At 41.5% G+C, this 23999-nt stretch overlaps 2 protein-coding genes across 2 annotated transcripts in view; both read left to right on the top strand.

Annotated features, from left to right (window-relative positions):
• The first annotated feature begins 8926 nt into the window (after nt 1-8926).
• Nucleotides 8927-23999, top strand: part of LOC139732766 (peroxisomal ATPase PEX6-like) — a 30785-nt gene continuing 15712 nt past the window's right edge. The window contains exons 1-9 of the mRNA XM_071643610.1: nt 8927-11067; nt 11828-12003; nt 12728-12911; nt 13819-13967; nt 14835-15019; nt 16427-16504; nt 17324-17475; nt 18960-19061; nt 19520-19732. Coding sequence (XP_071499711.1) covers nt 9475-11067; nt 11828-12003; nt 12728-12911; nt 13819-13967; nt 14835-15019; nt 16427-16504; nt 17324-17475; nt 18960-19061; nt 19520-19732 — 2832 coding nt within the window. The 5' untranslated portion in view covers nt 8927-9474. The remainder of the gene's footprint in view (nt 11068-11827; nt 12004-12727; nt 12912-13818; nt 13968-14834; nt 15020-16426; nt 16505-17323; nt 17476-18959; nt 19062-19519; nt 19733-23999) is intronic.
• On the top strand, nt 20461-23943 carry LOC139732759 (uncharacterized). The gene has a single exon (XM_071643604.1). It carries the CDS (start codon nt 20512-20514, stop codon nt 21760-21762), a length of 1251 nt encoding a protein of 416 aa, XP_071499705.1. The 5' UTR covers nt 20461-20511; the 3' UTR covers nt 21763-23943.

Here is a 23999-nt window from a genome sequence, read left to right as displayed (position 1 = left end):
AATATTCCATCAAATATGCGTATACGAGATATCTCAATTTCAACCTTAAAAAGGCAAAAGCTCCCTCGTACAAGAAGGGTGGAGACAACACTCGCCCACGCCTTCTCCCTGCTCGCCCCCCCCCCCCCACCCATGCATAGACTGAAGTAGACTGTGGCCACACTTTGAACATAAACAGTTTTCCAAATATGACACAAAATGTGTGCACCAACGTTTAACTGCAATCAGAAAATTATGCAGAATCTCCTTCCACAGACTTGCTACACTTCTTTTCTGATGTGTGCTCCAGATCGCTTTATTTCAATTCTAAAAATGCAAAAGCTCCGCGAGCGGGAGGGGGAATCCCCCTTCCCCTATAATAAGCTCTACCTCACTAGACTTTGTACATACACACAGATGATGCACATTCGGAATAAGAGCTAAATTCCGTGATTTTAACACTTCGATGAAAAAGTATTGCACCAAAAATTTGCCACAGATCGCTGAATTTCACGTCTGAAAACGCAAAATCACCTTCGTGTGGGAGGGGATATGCCCTATCTATACACCCTCGTGTGCATGCTTTTTTTGTTTGATTGCTGAACAGACAGCGTTCATGATATTCAGTGTAAGAATTAATACAAGAAGACTAGTGTATTTAGATTATACCATTTTATAGGCAAATTGTTCAATAATAATCTACACTAAAATATACTGCAACCTTAAACAAGTGGGACTGTTTCAACTCGTTAAAACACGCAAAAACATGCATCAAATTGCACCATTTGCAACATCAAGATGCAAAAAGTTCTCACAGTGGGAGGGGGACACCCCCTCCCACACCCTCCCTACCCCCTCGCTCGCTCCACTCGCTCGGGTTCAGTCGCGTTCATGATATTCAGTGAACAGAATTAATACAAGAAGTGTATCTAAATTATACCATTTTATAGGCAAATTGTTCAATAATAATCTACACTAAAATATACTGCAACCTTAAACAAGTGGGACTGTTTCAACTCGTTAAAACACGCAAAAACATGAATCAAATTGCACCATTTGCAACATCAAAATGCAAAAAGTTCTTACCGTGGGAGGGGGGACACCACCCTCCCTCCCCCTCGCTCGCTCCGCTCGCTCGGGTTCAGTCGCGTTCATGATATTCAGTGAACAGAATTAATACAAGAAGTGTATCTAAATCATACCATTTTATAGGCAAATTGTTCAATAATAATCTACACTAAAATATACTGCTACCTTAAACAAGTGGGAATGTTTCACGTCGATAAAAAAGCGCAAAAACATGCATCAAATTGCACCATTTGCAAAATCAAAATGCAAAAAGTTCTTACCGTGGGAGGGGGGACACCCCCCCACACACACACACCCTCCCCTCCCTCCTCGCTCGATCCGCTCGCTCGGGTTCAGTCACGTTCATGACATTCAGTGAAAAGAATTAATACAAGAAGTGTATCTAAATTATACCATTTTATAGGCAATTGTTCAATAATAATCTACATCAAAATAAACTGCTACCATAAACAAGTGGGACTGTTTCACGTCGATAAAACGCGCAAAAACATGCATCAGATTGTACCATTTACAACATCCAAATGCAAAAAGTTCTTACCGTGGGAGGGGGGACACCCCCTTCCCACACCCTTCCCCCCCCCCCCCCCCCCCCTCGCTCGCTCCGCTCGCTCGGGCTCGGTCGCTTCGCTCCCTCGCAGACTAACCGCTCCCCCCTATGATCAAATCCTGGCTATACGCCGTTGCCCCCCTCCCCCCCCCCCCCGCTCGCTCCGCTCGCAGACTAGATAACCGCCCCCCCCCTATGATCAAATCCTGGCTACGCCCTTTGACAAGGTATAAAGGTATAAGGGTGGTGTAGGAGGGGGATGCCCCCTCCCACATCCGAAGGAGCTTTTGCGCTTTTAGAATTGAAATAAAGCGATCTGACGCACACTTGTTGTGTGGACCATGCATATGGAGGGTGGCAAGATGCCTCTTTAGAAATGAAATTCAACGATCTGGCGCACATAATAATGTTGGAATATCTGGAATGGTCAATCAGAGAAGTGTAGCAAGTCTGTGGAAGGAGACAAATCAGGAGGATGTGGGAGGGGATAAGCCCTATTCCCCCTCCTACACGAGAGAGATTGAGGGGGGGCGCTTGGGGAGCTTTGTGGGGGCGCTTGGTGGTGGGGGGGTGTCCCTTTTTTTTTTGCGGAAGACACAGGGATTGAATGTTTTTATCCCTGACTTTTTTGCATAAGGTGGGAGGGAGGTATAGCAGCAAAAAATATGAACACTCTTTGTTTTTGTTTTGTTTTGTTTTGTTTTGTTTTGTTTTTGCTTGTCAGCCGACTTTCAGCCGGAAATCGCAAAAAAGTAAGACATTTTTTGTTGTTGCTGTTGCTTCTCTTCTCTTTTTGTTTTCGTTTTGAAAGACGATTTTCACCACCCCCCCCCCTTTTTAAAAACGTATAGCATCACCCTGCATAATGCAAAAATTAAATCAATGAAATGGTGATTTGAATATCCATTTCTTTGTATGTAATAATGTAGTAGATATTTCCTTCGACCTACTCCGTTTCTAAATTTTCTTGATTTAAGTCAATTAAAGCAATCATCCCCAGGGGCATCGTTCCGTGTAATCGATGGGGGTGGGGCAAAACATGGAGAATTATGTGCGAGAGAGCAGAGCGACCGAGAGAGGGAAGGGAATGGGAGCGGCAGGGGCGTCGATCCATTTCCACGATTGGGTGAGGGGAACTTGGAGTTGGAATATCTGTATGAGGGAGCGGAGCGACCGAGCGGGGGAGGGTGTTGGAGGGGGGGGGGGGGGGTATCCCCTCCCCCTCCCACGCGAGGAAGATTTTGCATTTTTCAGACCTGAAATTCAGCGATCTGGCGAACACTTTTTGTGAAAAAAAAATTGTTTTTTTTTTTTTCTATAAAAAAGTAGGAAAAAGAAATATTCACAGATATTTGAATGACTAAATTTTGGTATCTTAAGCTCTCGTCACCGAGTGTGCGACATCACTGTGTAGGCCTACTAAATGATACATGGAAGTTGTCAGGTTAAAGGAGAGGGTATAAGGGTAGTGCCCTCCCACATGACGGAACTTTTGCATTTTTAGGATTGACATCGATCTAATGCGCACTTTTGTGGAATCATTCGGAAGATAGTTGTCAATCCCCAAAGTGTGCAGAGTCTAAATCAATGGATGGGAACCGAGCGGGGGAAAGGTAAATTAAAAGAGGATTGGGGAACTTTTACATTTATTACGGAATTGAAGTCAAGGATCTGATGCACACGTAAAAGAAACATTTGGAAATTTGTCGATCTAAATGTGTATAGGAAAAGGACCGAACAGGGGAGGGTGTTGGAGGGGGTATCCCCTTCCAACGCGAGAGAGATTTTGCAATTTTAGAATTGAAATTCAACGATTTGGTGCACACTTTGAGTGAAATGTTGAGAAATTATAATCTTACTTGATAAAAGGTTGAAAGGGAGTGGCTAGTTCATGCACATGCATACAGTATATATACATGCAATTTTTCATTTTTCCCGCCTTCCAAATCCCCGGTCCAGATCTTGGGGGGGGGGGGGGGGGAACCGCCCCATCGCCCCCCCCCCCCCCCCCCCCTTGGCTACGCCGCACAGTGGGCCAGAGAGATACCAAAGTGCGCCAAAAGTCACTATGGGCACTTGGGATTTTTTAATTTTTGACATGCGCTCTTGAGAGGCAATACTTTGAAGAATATATCGTTGAAATATTTAAATCAGGTATATGTACATTAAAGGGGTATATAGACTAATTTCCTACCTGAAGTAGCAAAATACAATATTTTAAGAGTTTCAAAGCAAATTGTAACCTCTTTAATAAATAAGTAATTTCAACATGTAGTTTTTGAGACATCAACCTGTAATTTCTCCCACATATTTCTCAGAGTTCATTTTACGTTATGAATGCCGTAAAAATGCAAAGAAACTTAATGTTCATGAATATTTTACGCTAAATATCCTAGAAAAGAGGCTAATTATTTGTCTTTTTAATATACCCTTATGAAAAGTTTAGATTGCCACGGATTTCCAACTAAATTCTATTACCACCACATTTCCTGATGTCTCAGCTTTAAGCTGATACCAGATTTGGCTGCCACCTTTTGCCACTTTTTGTGTTAGAGCCGATTTTCCGCGACACATTACGTCTATTTTGGACCTTGCAGCCGCTTAGGAATGCTGTTATATCATACGGGGCCGCATGAGGGCGGCATTTTTTTTAATTTATTATTTTTTTTTCTCGCACGTTAAAGGCACAGAAACATGAATAACACTAAATAAGAGGCAAACAGAGTTATAAAATACATGTATAGGGCTAGTCCGGCACCTAAAAGACCACTCCTCCGAAGATAAAAGAGTACATAATTTCACATAGCCAAGGCCATGTAGCCATATTGTCCATAATTGTCATAGCCACTACTGTAAACATAGCTATTCCCACTGCGATACATATTGTATGGACACCTAAATACTTCGATCCTAGTCTTGATAGAACGTTATACACCAAAACACAGAGAATTAAATTCTCATCGGTTATTCGTTGGAAGGAAAGTCTGTTGCTTTCCGACCGCTCAGCAAAGTGTATACACGTAGGACCGCAGTTTGTGAATCCGATTACAGGTCAGTGTCAGACATTGCTCGCGTGATCCTCATCGGACAATCTTGCCTCATCGGATCATGCCCGACCTGTCTGACATTGACCTGATAGGCGACCAATACAAGTCGGATTCATCAGACTGTGATCCCATACACTTTGTGGGTTGTCGGAAGAAAAAAAAAAAAAACTCTGCTTCCAACGACTGATGAGAAAAAAAAATCATTGTGGAAAGTGGATGAATTTATAATTTCATAAGATTATGATAGTGATTCCGATAAATTTTTCATTCAAAAACAATATTGTTTTATTTTAGCTTTTCCAAGTAAACTTTCATACACGGCAGACTCATTCTTAGCTGCTAAGTCATAACCTTTAATTTTCCTGATTACTAACTTCACAATTTGTTATCTTTCCATTAAAATTAGACAAAAATGGTTTTTGCGCTTGTATGAATTTATATTGCATAGGCCTAAGGTTATATATATATATGAAGTAGAGAGATAAGAACTATATCGGATATTGATTTTATATCGCACATTTATGTCCTGCTAGAATAAAGTGAATAAATTCACCCAAACGTACAGCGTGCATCATAAACTTATATTCTATCTAGTTTACACGGACAACAGATCATTTTGCAGTACGTGTGTAATATGGAACTTTCAGCATAAATTCGATTCTTTTAACGAAACCCGAATATTTATACACTTTCTATGACATGTAATAATTGTAAGCATCGTGTATTCAATGGTAGTATATAAGCAGTGTCAGTGAATGTGTAAAGATAAATTAATCTTTAAAGAAAAAAATAACAGCCTAAGATTTGCATTGCTTTATTCGTCATTTACAGACAGATTTTTGGTAGCCAATGAAAAAACAGCATCACAGTGACGTCATATGAGTTTGAAATTATGTTCAATCAATTCTACGCCTCCAATTACCCTTATACACCAAATTTGGGTAAAAACAAACCACGGAATATAATTTTGGCGCACATTGAGCTCATTCTGGCCCACTGTGCGCCGGTGCAATGCAGCCCTATAAACGCACCGGACGAGAGGATCTTGAGGCGCAGGGAAAATCAGAAGAAGGTTTTATCGATGGCCTTTTTGAATGAGTCAATTGAAAGCGATTGATAGTGGCGTCATTTAGGTGGTGTCACTCGATGTAGATGGGAGGAAATTAGGAATGCTTGCCTGAATTGTTCTGTCCGTGCTCTTATTTGATTAAAGCACTTATACTTACTACATCGGATTCCTGATCAGTTCAAATTGTAGTAACGACACATGTAGATTATTATCATTTATGCTGAAACACTTTCATTTACAGTCTTTGAATTCACTACATTGGCCATTGACTATTTGTTTGCATTTAAATGGTTCGTTTCTAAAATATTATACTCAGTCTGAGCAGAGGATGTACACTGGTTGGGCAGAATTCGCTCTGTAATTTATGTCGTTTGTCGGCAAAATATCGCTATAAGTCCATGGTGAAATATCATGCTGAGTATACGCTGGTGTGGAGCCGGGAAATGTACGTACAAACATCTCGCCGGGAAATATGTCAATCTCTTTATCTATTGCATCAATGGGAGATTTGCAAATATACTTATGACGCCGGGAAATGTACAAACATTCAATTTTTACGGGAAATGTACTAACGCATCGGGAATTTGTGCGAAGCAATTATACTTAAACGTTCTTACGTAATTATCATATAGATGGTAAATAAACTCAGTATCAAAACTGCACATAAACCTTTTCCTTGAAAACGCTGTATAGGCCCTAACTATGAAGACATCAAAGACTGTATAGTTTTAAGTTTATTTACGGTGCATCAAGGGGTGCCCAGAGGGGCAGGGGGAGGGGATTAGGGCAAACCTTTCACATTTTCAGCTTCTTTTTAAACAAACCACAACGGTTTTTCACCAAACTTATAGATATAGCATCTCTAGGGTGATGATATCAATTTAATGAGCACCTGCCCCCCCCCCCCCCGTGGGGTGGGGGCAGTGCACGGTACAACACCTCAGAGTCCCAGTATACTATGGATTGTGTTATCGTCTTCTTCTTTAGAGCCAAGAGTTGATTAAGGTAGACTAAGTTATAGTGCTGTTAAGAGAACCTTTGCCGGTAAATAGCGGGTATATAGGGTAGTTTCAAGCTTTCATCTCCTTGAAACTCTTTGGAGTATTTTCACCAAGCGTGGCAGGCAGCATCTCTATAATAGGGTAATAAAAACTAATTGTATTGGAAGGTGCACCAAAATCTTCTTTAAGTGATAGGCCTACAGAGATTTCCCATTATGACTAACCTAGACTATAGTAATGAACAGCCATACAATATGCAAATCAGATGAGATGTTGTATCGGCCTAAAGCTCATATTCCCTCTCGTGCATAAATTCTCATTGTTTGTTTGTTTTGGTTTTTTTTTTTTTTTTTTGTTTGTTTGTTTTTTTTTTGTTTGTTTTATATTGAGTTTGTTGATGTGAATAGACCGGTTCCGTAACCTTCGGTAATGTATTCATATTTTATGCATGCTTTGTTCACAAAGGTTGCCCTTTACAACCACAAAGCTTGCCGAAGGCTTGTTCCACCTAGCAATAACTAAGTTTTTATATTTGAAGATGCATATAATGTATCGCCCTCCCACATTTCATAAACGAGCTTCGATATTCAATTCTCCAGCAGCGCACATTTCGGGTAGAATTTGTGGAAATTTTCAATTAAAAAGAAGAAGATACTTTTATTGCAGGAAAACAAAACATTCGATTCTTTCATTGGTACGTGTTAAAAAAAAAGTCAATTCTTTTTAAGCAAGTTCTGCTCGCCCCGCGGAAAAGGGGGGAGGTCGTTCAAACTATCAAACCCCCTGATATTGATATGTGATCTGCGTTGTGCTGGTCCGTGATATCAATGCTTTATACTACGTGCGCGTGATGAACAGCACATCATCGCTGTGTTCCCCTTCAAATTGGCAACAAGCGTACACCACATTCTGAAATGCCGTCTATATCCAACTGCCTCATCAGCCGGTGTACATCACTTGCACCCCTGGCCGGCTGGACAGCGGGGCGGCGACAGCGGCCTGCCCTCGCCTCTCGCTCGCCCGACTGTTACTGCATCCCGCACTAACAGCTAGCCAGCTACAGCACAGCTGGTACCGTGCTACCGGGGGCCGTGTGCCGACACACTACCGAGGCGAATTATCGAATTTTGTCTGCTCCGAGCTCCCTTCGCATGCTCTGCGCCTTGTCGATCTAATAGCGGTTGTAGCTTCATGGCGGCGGTTGAATGAGCGCATGCGCGAGTGTATGCTGTCACTTATATCTTTCTCTTTCTTTTCTCTCTTTTCTTCTTTTATTTTCAGGTAGAATGTATTCCCCCTTCCTTCCTAGCAATCATTTCTTTGTGATTTTTCTTTTCTCTATTTTTCTCAATTTCCTTTTTAACTCAACTGTATAGATCTACTTTCTGCCTGTTTTTTTGTTTCCTTCATGGGTTGTTTTCCCTCCAACTACGAGGGCCTTTCCTCTCTATCCTCTCCAATCTTTTTCTTACATGTCGTGCTAATAATTCTTTTTTCCCTTTATTTCCTTTTCAATCTGTTTAATTCTTTCTTGTCTTCATATTCATCTTTGCTCTCATCCAGGTTTGATTCATATTTGTTTTTAATTTGGATTTCTTTGTAGTAATTGCTTTCCTCTTTTCTTTTAATGAACTCTCCATTTTGTAAACCTTTCGTTTTATTTTTTTTTTTTACTTTTTGATACACTAGCCTGCTAGTGTATTTTTTCTTTTATTTCCTTTCCCCCTTTTCCTAGCCTTTCCCTTATATTCTTCACCCTTGTCTTATCACATTTTCACAATCTTCTTTCATTCACACCAATTAACATACACACACACACACACACACCTTTTTTTGTCTTTGTCAATCTTTTATTTTTCTTTCTTTTTCATATAAACATTAATATACAAATTATTTCATTGCCAAATAACACTAATACTAGTATACTAAATTATAGCAACATTAAAATTCTACATTGTCAATATCAAATAAAAAATTCTTGATTTACCTTGATTCAACATCATGGTAAATCAAGGTAAATCAAGAATTTTGTATATAAAACAAAACACAAACACAAACACACACAAAATATGAACAACCCAAATCCTAAATCGCTATGCCGCGACTCGGTAGAAGCCAATAGAAAGATGGAAAAGTATTATCTTTTTAAAGACACCATAGAAAAACTTGCTGTCATGCCCATACAACTCAGAACTGTAACGTTCCACATGCCACATGAACTTTACTGCGTCTTGTCCAGCGGGTTCTCCACTCCAGCTCCAGCGCCAGCCCAATGGAAATGAATCAAAAGTTACCTGACAGTGAAGGCTGCCTATTGTATTGACTATTGTGAATGTCATCACGGGTGATTCTTACGAGAGATTCTGGAACAATCAGATTGGGTTGAGTACCGGCGCCTACCGGTATCTACTTTTTGATTCTGACAATGACCCAATGTTGTAAATTACACCTGCAAGAAAATCGTTAGAAATCTAGTGTGCTAAGTCAAGTAAAACTCTGGACTGATAGTACTTCTTAGTAATAATATATAGCATTAGCAACGCTTTTAGTCTTTTACTTCGGTTCTACATTTATGATTTAGACATTTACTGTTGACGTGTTGTTGGTGACAATTAGCCTAATGATATAAATTACAGGCATAATACAGCATAGTTTGCTCTTCTACTAATTTCAATAGGGCCTGCTGACTGTTCTTGTCTAGGAATTTCCAGTAGCAGGTCACTTCAAGGCCACGGCTTCGATATGGCAGCATTCATGAACTTCCCGATAACAAGAACTCATGCAAAATTTTCCCGTTTCAACTTTCCAGTCGACCACAATCCTCTTCACCTGGGGATATCTAGGAGTGCATCTAGCCAATTTCTTGGTGATAAACTGGATAATTACGCAATTGTGTCGCTCATCACAGAAAATGAAAGTTCAACTTCAGAGGATAGGGAATTGTTTGTCTGTTTGCAGATATTAGATGATTCCCTAGTAAGGAAGTCAGTTTCATTATCACAAGTTCCAGAATGCCCAGACACTGTTGCGCTGTTCACAACTGAAAATTTTCACAAGCACTACAAGATATTGGACCATGAGGATGTGTACATCAGACCAGTGAAAGCATTTCCTCTGGCCAAAGTTGTGTTTGGAGCAAGAACAACTCGCTGCTACGACTGGTCAAAGAAGAGGCTTTTCAGCACTGGGCTTCTTGTTTCAGCATGCCAGCAGAAGGTGCTGGTAAGAGCCCATGACAGGTTCCTGGCTCCAGTTATTCCGGTCTTCAGTGAGGATGAAGCCTACAGCCTGGCTAACTATGCTGATTTGATCGCCCTTGAATGCGAGCCTGTGATGCAGGGTATCATATCAGTAAACACAGCAATTGTTATCACAGATATCTCCAACACCATGAGCCCAGACAGAGGACCTAGCTCCCAAGAAAGTGATGATGATAGAAAGGATGAGGCAAATGGCAACCTGGATTTGTTTCATGTTCAACTTCCTGAGCCACGAATAATGTCTGATTTTGCCATTGGGCTGTTGGAAAAAGCTGTGGGCTGTGAAACTTGTACCCTGAGTAGTACTCCACCTGCTTCTCAAGCTACTGTAATGATGCAGAGTAGAAATCCTCGGCATTTGACTCTGAAGCCACTACTAATGCCAACATTGTCTGCTCACACCCAAGCATTTGGGAAAGCAAATCATATGTTTGTTGAGGAGCAATGTGAAATTGCATACAGAGTTGGTGTGACAAAAGCAACAATGGACAGACTTCATGCCTACAATGGCAGCTGGGTGGTTGTAACAATGACTGGAGTGCCTCAAGAAGAGACAGGAGAAAGAATTCAAGAAGATACAGCTGACATTGATGCATCCAATGAAGATGTCTCCGCAAGTAAGCCTCCGGAAGTACCACCCATACCAAAAATTCATGATCTCATTCAAACTTCAACTCCAAAAAGCTTTCCGCAGGGATCATCTAAACCACCCCTGCCATTTTCTCCCCATGAATCTGTGTCTAGTGGCACACCCATTCAAAAGAGTAATGCATCTGATCAGGGACATCAGGATATGGTATGTAAGCAGGAAGAAATGATTGCGGAGCAGACCATCTCTCCACAGCTAATGCAGCAGCGGAGCCACCTCGCCCAGATCTACGTGGTGAATCAACGCTTCTTTGTGTCCGAGGACAAAAAGAGCAAGCGATATGGGGCCCATGTTCCATTTGGGAGAAACGAGTTGATCGAGTTTGTTGTGGAAGACAGAACTGTAGCCATGTCTCCACAGTTGTGGTTTAACCTTCAAGATCAGCCTTCACAACTCATACAGCCAGAAGCAATGGTTACAATAAAGGTAATACTACTTAGAGGGTAGTAATATCATGACTGCTATTCATACAGTTATTCCTGTCAGTGTACAGTGCGCTCTCTGGTCTTTAAAATCATTACTGTACAATTTGTATGTGTTGTTTCTGATTTGGCCAGTAGCAATGTGTCATGAACACAGGCAATAATGTTGAGTGATTATTGTCACTGTCCTGGCACTCATCAAAATCAGGGACGTTTCAGACAGCTTTTCGAAGATACTTCTGTTTTGGTAACTTTTACATATATATATACGTAAATGCATCTCAGTAAGTCAAAGTAATTAAAGGATCAGGGAGGTTTTCATATTCTTTGTTGGGATACATGTATGAACAAATGTTGAATATTTCATGGAGCCTCTTGCAGAATCAGGGAGACCTGGCTGCTCTGGTATTAAGATCACTCATTTTGAGACGACATAAGATTTTGCATTTGGATGTTTCAGCAAAATCCACTACTTTTACAATCTTGCAAGTTATTTTAGGATCTCCTTTCTTAATGAATTAGGCAGGATCAGACTTTCATAACCACAAGTTAATTGGTTGCTTCCAAGCCCAAAAGATTCCCAATGTCTTGAACTAAAGATAATAGTCAGCTGCAGAGGATCTCTGTGTTAAGCTTGAATTTCAACCCTGCAATGAGCTTCCATGATTTGCTAAACTTTTATCCTACATCATCGACATGACGTAAGACACGTTTTGTAATGTTCTTTTGGGTTTTGGGATGTCCCCCCCCCCCCCCCCCCCCAGCTTGCCAGTGTCGAATTGGAAGAGTACTCTAGCATTCTGACCACCTCACGAAGCATCACCACAAGCTGCAAGCCACCACTGGCTGGGGCTGTCCATCTGTCCTTGATCAAGTCACCACACTACCCCATGACCAGCCAGTTTGATGATGCTATCAAGAAGTACTTCTCAACAACAAGGTGTGTTAGGAATGCCAATGTGACACTTCCACAAAATCTAAGCATTTGATTTTCAGTACCAGGTATTTATCTATCATATTTATACACACGGTATGTATTGTTTGAATTACATGGTTTATGATATTTTTGTATTACCGGTATTTTGGATTAAATCTGATTAAATCTTAATATTCCAGTAAACTGCATGCTTAGAAACATCTGTATTAGGCACCTAATAAATGTATTATTTTATTTATCATTATTATTTAAACATAGAAAGTTTGAAACTCTGCTGTAAAACATGACCCATGGAAAGAATGCATTCACATCTGTATTAAGCACCTAATAAATGTATTGTATTATTTGTTATTATTATAAAAAGAGAGAGTACGAAACTTGGCTGTAAAACATATGACCCATGGAAAGAATACATTCACAACTGCTTTCTTAGGAGGAAATAGTGGACATCCCTAAACAATCCATGCAGTGAAGAAACTCTTGCTCAAGATAACATGCTGCTGTAGATAATTTCAGTGATTTAATATCATGTAAAAGGAAAAATGTTGAGTGTAGACTATCACTGCTTGTTACTTGAAATCTCTCCCCACACTTTGTTATATCACCATTCTATAACCAATCAACAAATGTTTAAGCAGATCTTGATCTCTGAGGGTGCTGTAAATAATGCTCATATGAAATCTGCACAGGACATATGAGAAGTGAATGTTCCTGTTTCTTTCTTCAGGCTCATCTCCACTGGGGATGTCTTTGGAGTGAGTACCAAAGAGTTTCCTGAATTTACTCAGGATGTTGGAGAAGGAGGAGGCCAGCGCTTGCCAAACGTCTTTTTCTGCATCTCCAAAATTGTGCCACCTGTCATTGGAGCTGTATCTTACCTTGCAAGCTCCTTGCATACAGCTGTTTATCAGGTACTTATAGGATGTTCTCAATTTCTTTTTTTTTTTTTTTTTTTTTGGTCAGAAACCTGTAGCAGATGAACAATTTTCAGCAGGGTCAATGAATCATTCACTTACTATTTGCACAAACACATTTACCAGAGCATACAAAGAATAGGTGTAAAATGAATGCTGGGTCACTGGGCCATCACTAATGTCTAGCCGTGGATATGGTGTCTTACGGCCCTGTCACACCTTTCTGGGCAAACCTTGCATGTGACTTGTGGGGAACACTTGTTGCTACCCGGAGGTCCGTGAAGATGACAGTACCTAGCACGTATCTAAGTAGTTGCCCGGAGGTGCATGTGTAAGTCCTATTTACCCGTGCAGCCAAATTTAGGCACTGTCACACCTTTCCAGGCACACTATGCTGGGTTGTTATGCATATAGGGATTTTCCAGCACACTGGACGATTTCTGTGGGCAGACAAAGATTTAGGTATGTTTTGCGTGCATCTTGCCTTCTGGACATGTGCTGCTGACATTTTACTAGCATGTATTCCGTGTGACCTGTGTGTCGGGTGGATGGGAAGCGTGTGAGAGCTGACAACCCGGTGAAGGATTCCCTCTGAAGGACAATTTATATGGCAAAGGTCCTCAACTAACCAGCAGAAAGGCAGTAACTGACCCTCAGCATGCATGCAATTTGCTCGTATAGCTTCCTCCACACCCGCAGAACTGACCAGCTACACGGATGTTGGCAGTATCTACACCGTTCCTAGTATTATGCTTGTGGAATGCCCGCTTAGCTTGTCCGGAAAGGTGTGACAGAGCCTTTAGACACTGAAACAAAGACGAACAAGAAAAGATGAGAAACAATAATGAGTATCCCAAGCATCCTTTTTGAAAGATTGACTCCACTCCCTGCATTGTGTCAACAGGAGGGACTAAAGCCCAACTATATCCCCATCACCTCTGATGTCTACCTAAACAGCAAATTAGATCCTGTGTGGGCCTCTCCGGTTCCGGCAGGAATCAGAAAATATACCTTCCAGCTTGAGCAGCTCATTCTACCGTTCCTGTTTGGAAGGTTTGAAAATCACTCTTTGATAACTTGGTTCGTGGCTGTTGGTGTAAATATACCATGGTAGTTGAAATTATGACATGTTTTGCAAACAAGTTATTACCTAGTCACAATGGTATTAGATGGAATATTTCACACCAGTATGGACTTAATACACGATACCTGACCTCTTATTGGGCTACACTCTGCCACTATGAAGATGTGAAGTGGAATCTGTGAAGTAGAAGACTTATTCACAGACAAACCTGATTATCTCAATTTTGTCATAATGCTTTTGAAATGTTATGTATTTAATTTGTATAGCAAGTTATGACTATGGATATAGCCCTTTGAAACTATTTAAGCATTGACTTATTCTTGACAAACTATTTTTTTTAATGTCAAAATATGCCATTGAAGACATCACTTTGGTCAACAAAGTACAGGTGAAAGAAAGTACTTTAATCTCCAAGAAATATTGATATTCTTCACACACAGCAAAGTAAACCCGGCAAAGTAATAAAATTGTGATCAAAATTGTATCACGCAGGGGAAACTCATATGATAAGACCAGTAGCAGAGGGGGAAGGAGATAATGTGCTGTGCATGTGGGCTAAAGCACTTTCATATGGTCATATAGGCAATGGAATTTTGTTCTCACTGTAACAGGTTCAGTTAACTATGTTACTCTTTCTTTGGAAGTTCTGAGATCTACCTCATTAAAGCAATTCATGTCTTTCTAGCTGATCTTGTGTTTATGTCAAATATCCTTATATCAGTAACATCTGGAATGCCTAAAAATCATCTTGTGTAGTCTTCCATGGATTCTTCAAAGATTAGTCCTGGTTCACTATTCAGCAATTGTTATGTGTTTGTGTCCACTGCCTTCATTAGGTCACAGTGCGACAGACTTCCGGCCTCCATCCTCCTAACAGGGCCTGCTGGATGTGGCAAAGCTACTGTAGTCAAGTCTGTTTGTCGTCAGCTCAATCTACACTGTGTGAATGTCAACTGCTATGACCTCATGGCTGACACCTCTGCAGCCACCGAGGCCAAGATTAGAAATGCCTTCTTCAAAGGTGCAATTTCTCTTTTAAAAGCACTGTAAAATACAATTTATATACAGCAAACTTCTTGTAATTTTAGAGCTGTAGACATTGTTAGATCAAGAGGTGTGTTCACTGAGGATTTTTCGTAGTATCTATTGATGAATTTCAAATAATCTTGACAATGAAAATTGGTATGTTTAAATATTAAGATGAAGACAGAGTAGAGAAATGTTTCTTCACCCCCTTCCAAACTTTTTGTGGGATGATTCATTCCGACATCAAGAGACTATTCATATCATGAATTCATATCAATACAGCAGTAGTTGGTTGTTCTCATTGTTTTCTCATTGTATCCCCTGGCATGTATGCCAGGGGATACTTTGGATTCAGCAGCATTACGCCGCCACCGCCGCCGCCATCTCTGCCGCTGCCGCGTCACATTTTTGTGTGCGTTCTAGCGGCCACAAACCTTGACGGATTTCTTTGAAATTTTGTATGGAGGTTCATATTGATAATATCTCCACACCTATAACTTCGGGTGATGCTTTGATTGGGTGATTGTGAACGGATTTTGTTGTTGGTGGATGAATTGTGTTCACTCTGTAGGCTACATTTCTTGACGGATTTTGTTCAAATTTGCTATGAAGGTCTACCATGATATAAGCTAGATTTTGTATGTGCTGCCTCCAGTGTTCCATCTTCTATAGGGTCAAAGGTCATATTGTTGGTGTATGGTTTGTGTACCTCTATAGGCTACATTTGTGAACAGATTTTGTTCAAATTTGGTATGAAGGTCTACCATTATATGAGCTACAAGCCTATAGATTTTGTATGTGCTGCCCCCAATGTTCTGTCTCATGTTGTTGATGGATGGTTTGTGTGTGTTCTATAGGCTACATTTCTTGACAGATTTTGTTCAAATTTGGTATGAAGGTCTACCATGATATAGTCTACAAGCCTATAGATTTTGAATTTGCTGCCCCCAGTGTTCCATTTTTTATAGGGTCAAAAGTCATATTGTTGGTGGATGGTTTGTGTGCCCTCTCTAGTGCCGGGGGATACAATCGCATTGCGCAGCAATGGACATTTTTAGTTTTGATTAGAAGATATGTGAACAAGTTTGATTTGTAAGTCCTTCATGTGAAATGGCACATTTGTGTGTAAGGATCATAAAGTAAGGATAAATTAATTTTTTTGGAAAACAGTGTGTGAACTTCCAGAGACAACAAGGAACAGGAGCTTCCAGAGCTCTTCAAAATATGCCACAGAAGATGTTGTTGGCATTTGGTATTGAAGACCAAAAAAACACACTTTGATTCTTTGTGCCATTAAAAAATAAAATTCTGACATAAATTTAGGAGGATGTACCAATAAAATGACAATGTCTTTCTTTTTGTGAAATGTAATAGATTAATGTGTACTGTCTCTGCATTACAGCTGGCATGAGTGTTCCCTGCATCATGATGATGAGAAATCTTCAGGCAGTGGGCAAGGATCGTGATGGTTCTGGTGATGGTGAGTATGCCCTCCCCTACCCCACCTGTATCACACGGGGCTGGAGTACACCCTGTAAGGCTTGAGGGATTCTCATCTTATTAGCTAGACACCTTTGATTTCTTTTGCACTCTCACAGCCAAAGTGCCTAATGTGTAGTGTTAGCATATCAGTGGGTGATATATAATTATATCATTGCTACATGTATGGCTTGGTAATGGTGAATGCCTTGTTACCTGGGGAAGTGGATGGTTGCCTATGTCAATTGAGATTAAAAGCACAAGGTGATTAACCAAACAACAATTCTAAACTTTGTAAGTTATAACTTTTTTTTCCTTTTCTATTTTGTCTTTGCCTCACATTTGGTATATATTTCAAGCTGACAGCAATGAGTAAGAATGGAAAGTAGGTGGACTTCAAAGACAGGAACCCTACCTCAGATGAGTGCTGTCCACCTGCACTATATTCCTTCCCAGAGTTCACCAGTGGGACAAATGTATCCATTAGAAATATTGATCTGTATTAGACTGTCTCAGGATTTAGCATGGAAAGGTGTTTCATTATCTGTAAGATAGAACAAATTGCAGAGCTGATGTGGAGGTCTGCATTGCTCATATTCAGCAACAGGCACTATGGGCTTCCGTATATTTGCTTTGTAATTGGTAGTCGACAGACTGATTTTAGATGCAAGTCTGTGAGAAAAGATTTTCTAACGGTTGTTAGGGAAAGTGAGTGCATTATAATGTCGTGATATGAACTGTACATACTCCCTTTAGTGTTCATTCTGGTGGTAAGCGTACAATTTTATAAATACCAGCTCACATCTTGCCAAACCTGCAGACACCCGTGTTGCAGCCTACTTGAGAGAGACCATCAACAGTCTGCACACCTTATACCCTGAGTGGCCCATGGTGGTGGTAGCCACAGCCCCATCAACCAAGCAAGTGGCTGTCAATGTCCAGGCATGCTTCCTGCATCATCTACAGATGGAGGTCAGTCAAAATTCTTCTCTTAGTGTTTCTTCTTTTTTTTCAGTAAAATTAGAAATTGCCTCCTATTAAAACCATATTCTTTGTTATTTCATTAAACATTTTTATTTGGAATGTGTCACAAGTTGATTGTTTGATAGGCGATTTTGTCGTAGATCTATTCAGATGGTTGTTTCATACTGTAAAATGTTTTATATGAGGCATTATCCCACTGTCTACATATATGGACAAGTTTAATATTCCTACAGTGTATAAAAGTAAAAAATAAATAGCTCGATCAGATGCACTGACAACAATACAATGAGGATTACAGCACAAATCAATACATCCTATTTAATGTTGAGAAGTGAACAGTATTACTTTGATGGTGTAATACCCCTGTTTTAATTCTTGGAGTCAAAGGGGTCCACGCTTTCAATCCTGGCAGAATCTTTGCAGAGGCAAAATGACAAACACGGGCAAGCAAAACATTGTATGGACTACACACAACATGTATAGTCTGGGAAGGGCTAGGGACACAGGACAAAGAAAACAATAGGGTGGGGGTATGTCAGGAGTCAAAGGCAGGGGCCAAAGAGGTATTAAAGGTTGGGGGATTACAGCAAAAGGGTGAGCAAACAAAGGGAAAGGTAGGGCCAGTGATGACCTAAGGGTCATAGAGAACAACCTATGAAGGAGCATAGGGAGGCAACATCAAACAAGATCAGGAACAACACAAGAGTGGTGATTTCGCTCATTTGGAAGCACATCTGCCTCCAGATCCAAAGGACCCAGGTTCGATTCCCGAGCCTCACTGAGCAATGTTATGTAGAAGCATTATTCCCGTCCTCTCTAGTAAGAGGCAAAAACACTCAGTCCCTTGGATAGGACATTAAATAGAAGTTCCGTGTGTGAATTGGCCATGACTCATGCATGTAAAAGATCCTCCTTCATTCATTCATTGCAAAGAGCAGGGTACTAATCTGGTGAAGTGGTCCGTCTACCTACCACCACAAGAAAACAGGCAAAAGATGCCGACCCTTTGTGGTTCACCCCAGGTGACTAGCAATAGCCAGCAAATGGTATCAATAGACATAATGTGCCATACTCTTTAAGAATTATGGTAAAGAATGGGAAAAGAGTAAAATAACAACAGCGTGACTGAAAAGTGGAGGGGGGTTCAAACAGAAAGTTCTTAAACTGATGTATGAGAGTGTGCAAAAAAAAAATGTTTGAATTCTTCTGTAATCTTATTGTGAACAGGACCTTACTTGTCTGTAATGAGTAAATGAGCTAGTATGATAATACTTTTATGATGGCAAAGTTAACGCTGCACTCCTGCAGATTGTGCCTAGATGCTTGTGAATGTGTTACATTGCCGCCAAAAATTATCAGTACAATTGTGATACCATCATCACCATCAGTGTTATTTGTGTTGCCCACTGACACTGTTGTATCATTATTTACCAGTGCACACACAAACAATGCATCAATTTTCTTTCTGTCAGGTCTTGAATGAGCAGGAGCGCTGTGAAGTCATGCAGGCTCTATGTGAACCCTTATCAATGGCAGCAGATGTAGAGATTCCCCACATTGCCAAGAGAACTGCAGTAAGTCTCCCAGCACAATCTCAGAAATGAAGCTACCCTCAAAGGCGCCTTCTGTGATGGTAGTGTGCTATAATCCAGGCCATCAAGCAGAATTAAAACATTTCGGAAGTTTGTGGCTCTACACTGAAAGCAACAAAATTACTTACATATTTCATCACACATTTATTTGTTTCTGTTATTTGCTTGTTTTACAACAGGTCTGGTGTTCATCATGAATCACAGAGGGATTTAGTCATACATTGTATTACAGTATTAAACATTATTACAGCATCGTAAAGGAAAAAGTAAATACAATGAAATAAGTATGGAAATGTAATGCCACATTAAAAAATTTATTGTTGTAGAGGTAGAAGAAATTATATTGACTACAATGTGGTTTATAAGCATAGATAAGAGCCATGCAAGACCAAGCTTTTTCCCATCCTCATCTAATCTTGTAACCCCTGATTCCACTGTAGGGCATGGTTCTGGGAGACCTGGCAGCCCTTCATTCACAGACCATCCGGGCAGCTCTTGGCCGCATAGTAGGGGCGTGTTCTGTCGGTAGCAAGCTGTCCATACAAGAAGAGAAGGATATATGTGCAGCAGGCGTCCAGATCCACCAGAGTGATTTTGAGGTAGCCCTCAGTAGGCTCCAGTCAGCACATGCAGACAGCATTGGAGCACCTAAGGTACCGCTTTTAATATCATCGGACATCTTGTCTTCATATCTCATTATCCCTTTCAGACCAAACAAATCTCCAGAGGTACACATAGATCAACCCCTGAATTTCTGCAATCAAGAAAAATTCTCTCCCCATATTAGTACCCATAAAATAAACCCATAAGCAATTTAGATGGAGCAGGTAATAAAAACAATGAAAAGAATATCTAGTGTGTCTAAAAGAGTAACAAAAATCCTGTTTTTGCAACTGATAAAAATTGCCCTGCATCAACATAAATAAGCACTGAATTGATCAGTTTTTAAGAAGTAGCCGTGACAAAAGAAATCATGGGCATACATACTCGGGCAGGATTCAAACCTATGACCTCCTGATCTCCGCATAGGTGTCTCATCCACTAGACCATCGTGCTTTTGCCCGACAGCCAGTGTTGGTTCTTATCCTTGCAGTTTGCAGCGGTACTGTGTAATTATTCAAATTCATGAAATTCTTCCATTTTACTTCTGGAGTCCCCGAAAGAGACTACATTGAGAGACCCGCTTTGCGCACGCGCAGTCATATCGCTTTTCTACACACGAGTATTCGAACGTAGTTCCCTTATCGCAGTCGAAAATTCTGATCTTTTATCGCATTTCGCGGTACTAACGGTTCTAGAAACCAGCAGTTAGTGGAATGTAGATTCCGCAATCTTCCTATATCGTACAACGATTATTCGGTGCTTAGCAAGGCGGCAAGCACAGCCTTTTCTAGCGGCCTCATTCCACGAAAGTCACGCGGTGGCTACGGTGATGGAGGCACAACAGCTCCAAGAACAGCTGCATCATCCGGCTAAGCCCGGCGCAGTGGGAAGCACCAACGTTGTTTGCGAAGAACGTTCCCCTCCGACAGACAAAAAAGTCAAGCCGAAAAAGAAACTAGTTAAGTCGGTCACGGTTTCCGGTACTAACATGGCGGGTAAAGTGCCGCAAGCGAAGCAGGGCCCAAAGACGGCCGAAAAATCCTCGGATGTCGAGGACAGACTATCGAGACTGGAAAGTCTTCTGAGTAAAGTGGTCGACGCGCTGCCCAGTGTAAACTCCACACCGCCGAAACCGCCATCGCGCCATTTTGTGGCGTACGATGAGGCGCACAGCGCCGGACAGTGTGAAATTCCTATGGAAACTGATTTTCAACAGTGCGGGGAGCCGCACGTGCGTGACACGGGCGAAGCCAACAGAGAAGAAGGCGAATTTGCATCAGACGCAGCAGACGTGCAAGAAATTCCCGTTCTCGCAGCAAAATTTGCCAAGCCGGGTGATACAGGGCTACCAGTAGACGAGGACTTAGCCAGCTCTACTACTTACCTCATAAGCCACCCGCTAGAAGAAAAAGTGTTGGAAGAGACGGCATCTAAGTATCCAGCCCCGAGCAACTGTGTTTACCTCGCTACACCGAAGGTGAACGGCCCGATCTGGGATAACCTACCGCAACACACACGCAGTAGAGATGCCAAGTTACAGCGTGTGCAGAAGTCGCTGACGAAGGGCCTGAGCGCGCTAATACAGTCCTTCCCATCACCTCGGCTGACTGACACACAGCAGGACGCATTGGCGTTGCTGTGCAATGCCAATTTTGAACTCAATTCGTTGAGGAAAGAGCTTATCAAGCCGGACATGGCAGCCACTTACTCTCATCTTTGCAAACCTTCCACTCCCGTCACTAAATTCCTATTCGGGGATGAATTGGGAAAGAGAATGAAAGATCTCAAAGAGGAGCAGAAAGCTGCATCAGGGGTGATGAGAAACCCAATTTCGTGGCCACAGTCTAGCACGTACCACCCATACAGGGGAGCAGCTTTCTCCAAGCGACAATACAGAAGTGCTGGCTGGACTGCAAGTTCAGCTGCCTCAACACACAGACCAACAGCCGGTGGTAGTAGCAGGCCTTTTTTAGGTCAGCGCCCACAGTGGGGTCACAGCAAGCAGCCACCACCCTGCACAGCGAGCCGCCCCCCACAACAGGCTCCACAGCACAGGCCTCCAATGCAGCGCAAGAAATAACTACCAGCATACCCAAAGAGGTAGGTAGTTTCGATTCACATCATGATCATACCTGCATTCCCCAATGTATTTGTACGTGTGTGCAATGTATTCCAAAGAAAGCTCCAGTGGCAGTCGGAGGTCGAGTGAGGCTTTTTTACAGGCGATGGTGCCAAATCACAGCTGATCCATTTATTTTGGCAGCAATCAGGGGTTACAAAATTGAATTTGAAGAAGCATGTATGCCCCCTAGGAGGGATAAGCCCTTCATTCAATACAAACCAAACCAGCACAATTCAGCTTGTATTGACAGAGAGATCGCAATCTTACTGACTAAGAATGTTATCGAAGAATGTGGTCATGAAGAAGGAGAATTTCTCTCAAACATTTTCACACGACCCAAGAAAAATGGGGGTGTTCGACTAATACTTGATTTGACAGATTTGAACAAGTGTGTGAGCGTACAACACTTCAAAATGGATAACATTCATACAGCTGCCCTTTTAATCTCCCCAGGAGATTTCCTAGCCTCAGTCGACCTCCGAGATGCTTACTACTCCATCCCAATTGACACTGAACACAGAAAATTCTTGAAATTTCCATGGCAAGGGAAATTTTACAGGTTCAAAGTCCTACCAAATGGGCTCAGCACAGCGCCCAGACTTTTCACCAAGCTCATGAAACCTGTTTTCGCTACACTGAGAGAAATGGGGCACATAGTATTAGGCTACCTTGATGATACTCTCATTATCGGAGAGTCAATAGAACAAGCAAAGGAGGCTGTACGTGCAACCACAAATCTCCTGTCTGAACTAGGTTTCGTAGTCCACGAGGAGAAATCTATGCTAGAACCCCAACAAGAGCTCACATTCCTAGGGTTTAAGCTGCACACTGGTGATATGACTATCTCCCTGCCAGAAGAGAAAATGCAGGACATTATCACAGTCTGTTCAGACTTGCTTGACAATACTAGACCCACAATCAGGCAGGTGTCACATGTTATCGGGAAGATAATAGCTACTTTCCCTGGAGTCCAACATGGCCCTCTTTTCTACAGATGCCTAGAACGTGACAAAATTGCCGCCCTTAAAGCTAACAAAGGCCATTTTGACAGACCTATGAAGCTGTCATTAGAAGGGAAAGAAGAGCTCAAATGGTGGATTAATCATGTCTTTGAGGAGTGTGCACCAATTAAGCGTAACAGACCTACACTTGAGCTGCGTACAGACGCTAGTGGGCTTGGTTGGGGAGCCACAAATCTGTCCATTGAAACAGTAGGCAGATGGAACGATCTTGAAATGGAAAGAGCTAGAAAGAATGATATCAATTACCTGGAAACATTGGCAGCCGGGTTTGGACTGAAGTCCTTTTGCTCTTCTTTACATGATGTTCATGTCCTCCTTAGGTCAGACAACACAACAGCAGTTGCTTATTTGAATAACATGGGGGGTATTAAGTCCAAGGACTGTGACAGTGCAGCTAGAGACATCTGGAGGTGGTGCATGGAACATAATATTTGGGTTACTGCAGCACACCTTCCAGGGAGTGAGAACACTGAGGCAGACAACAGGTCTAGAAAGTTCAGTGACCGAAATGAATGGATGCTTAACAAGCAAGCCTTTAACAAACTAGTTTCAGTTTTTGGGCTTCCAGACATTGATCTCTTTGCGTCCAGACTAAACAACCAACTTGAGAGATATGTCACTTGGTTGCCAGATCCAAATGCAGAAGCCGTAGATGCATTTACGTTGGATTGGGGAGAATTCAAATTCTATGCCTTTCCCCCATTCTGTCTCATCCCAAGATGTCTTCAAAAAATTAGGACAGATAGAGCTGAAGGCATAATGGTAGTGCCAAATTGGCCCACACAGGCATGGTTTCCTAAGCTGAAAAGGATGTTAAAGGGTGAAGCAGTGCTAATTACAAGGAGTAGAAACCTATTAACGCAACCTGTAACGCATGAACCACATCCCTTGTATGATCGAATTGATCTTCTCTGTTGCAGGTTATGCGGCAGCCCTTCGAAAGGACAGGACTAAAGAAGGAAATTGTGGACATTTTGGCCGCTTCTTGGAGAGCCTCTACCCAGAAGCAATATTGTGTGTACATAAAGAAGTGGAAAGACTTTTGCAAGAGTAAGAAGAAAAGCCATCTTCGCTCTAGTGTTCAGTTTGTTTTAGAATTTCTTAGTGAGCTTTTTCATGTAGGAGGTCTTGGATACAATGCACTCAACACAGCTAGAAGTGCGCTCGCATCAT

This window comes from Diadema antillarum, unplaced genomic scaffold, assembly GCF_040938485.1.
Source record: "Diadema antillarum isolate AM-2024a unplaced genomic scaffold, OU_Dant_1.0 seq00000446_RagTag, whole genome shotgun sequence".
Lineage (NCBI taxonomy): Eukaryota > Metazoa > Echinodermata > Echinoidea > Diadematoida > Diadematidae > Diadema > Diadema antillarum.
This window is presented reverse-complemented; position numbering and strand designations above follow the sequence as displayed.

Bases quoted from the DNA above. Each gene is read 5' to 3' on its own strand.
- LOC139732759 (XM_071643604.1), top strand. From the start codon at position 20,512: ATGGAGGCACAACAGCTCCAAGAACAGCTGCATCATCCGGCTAAGCCC.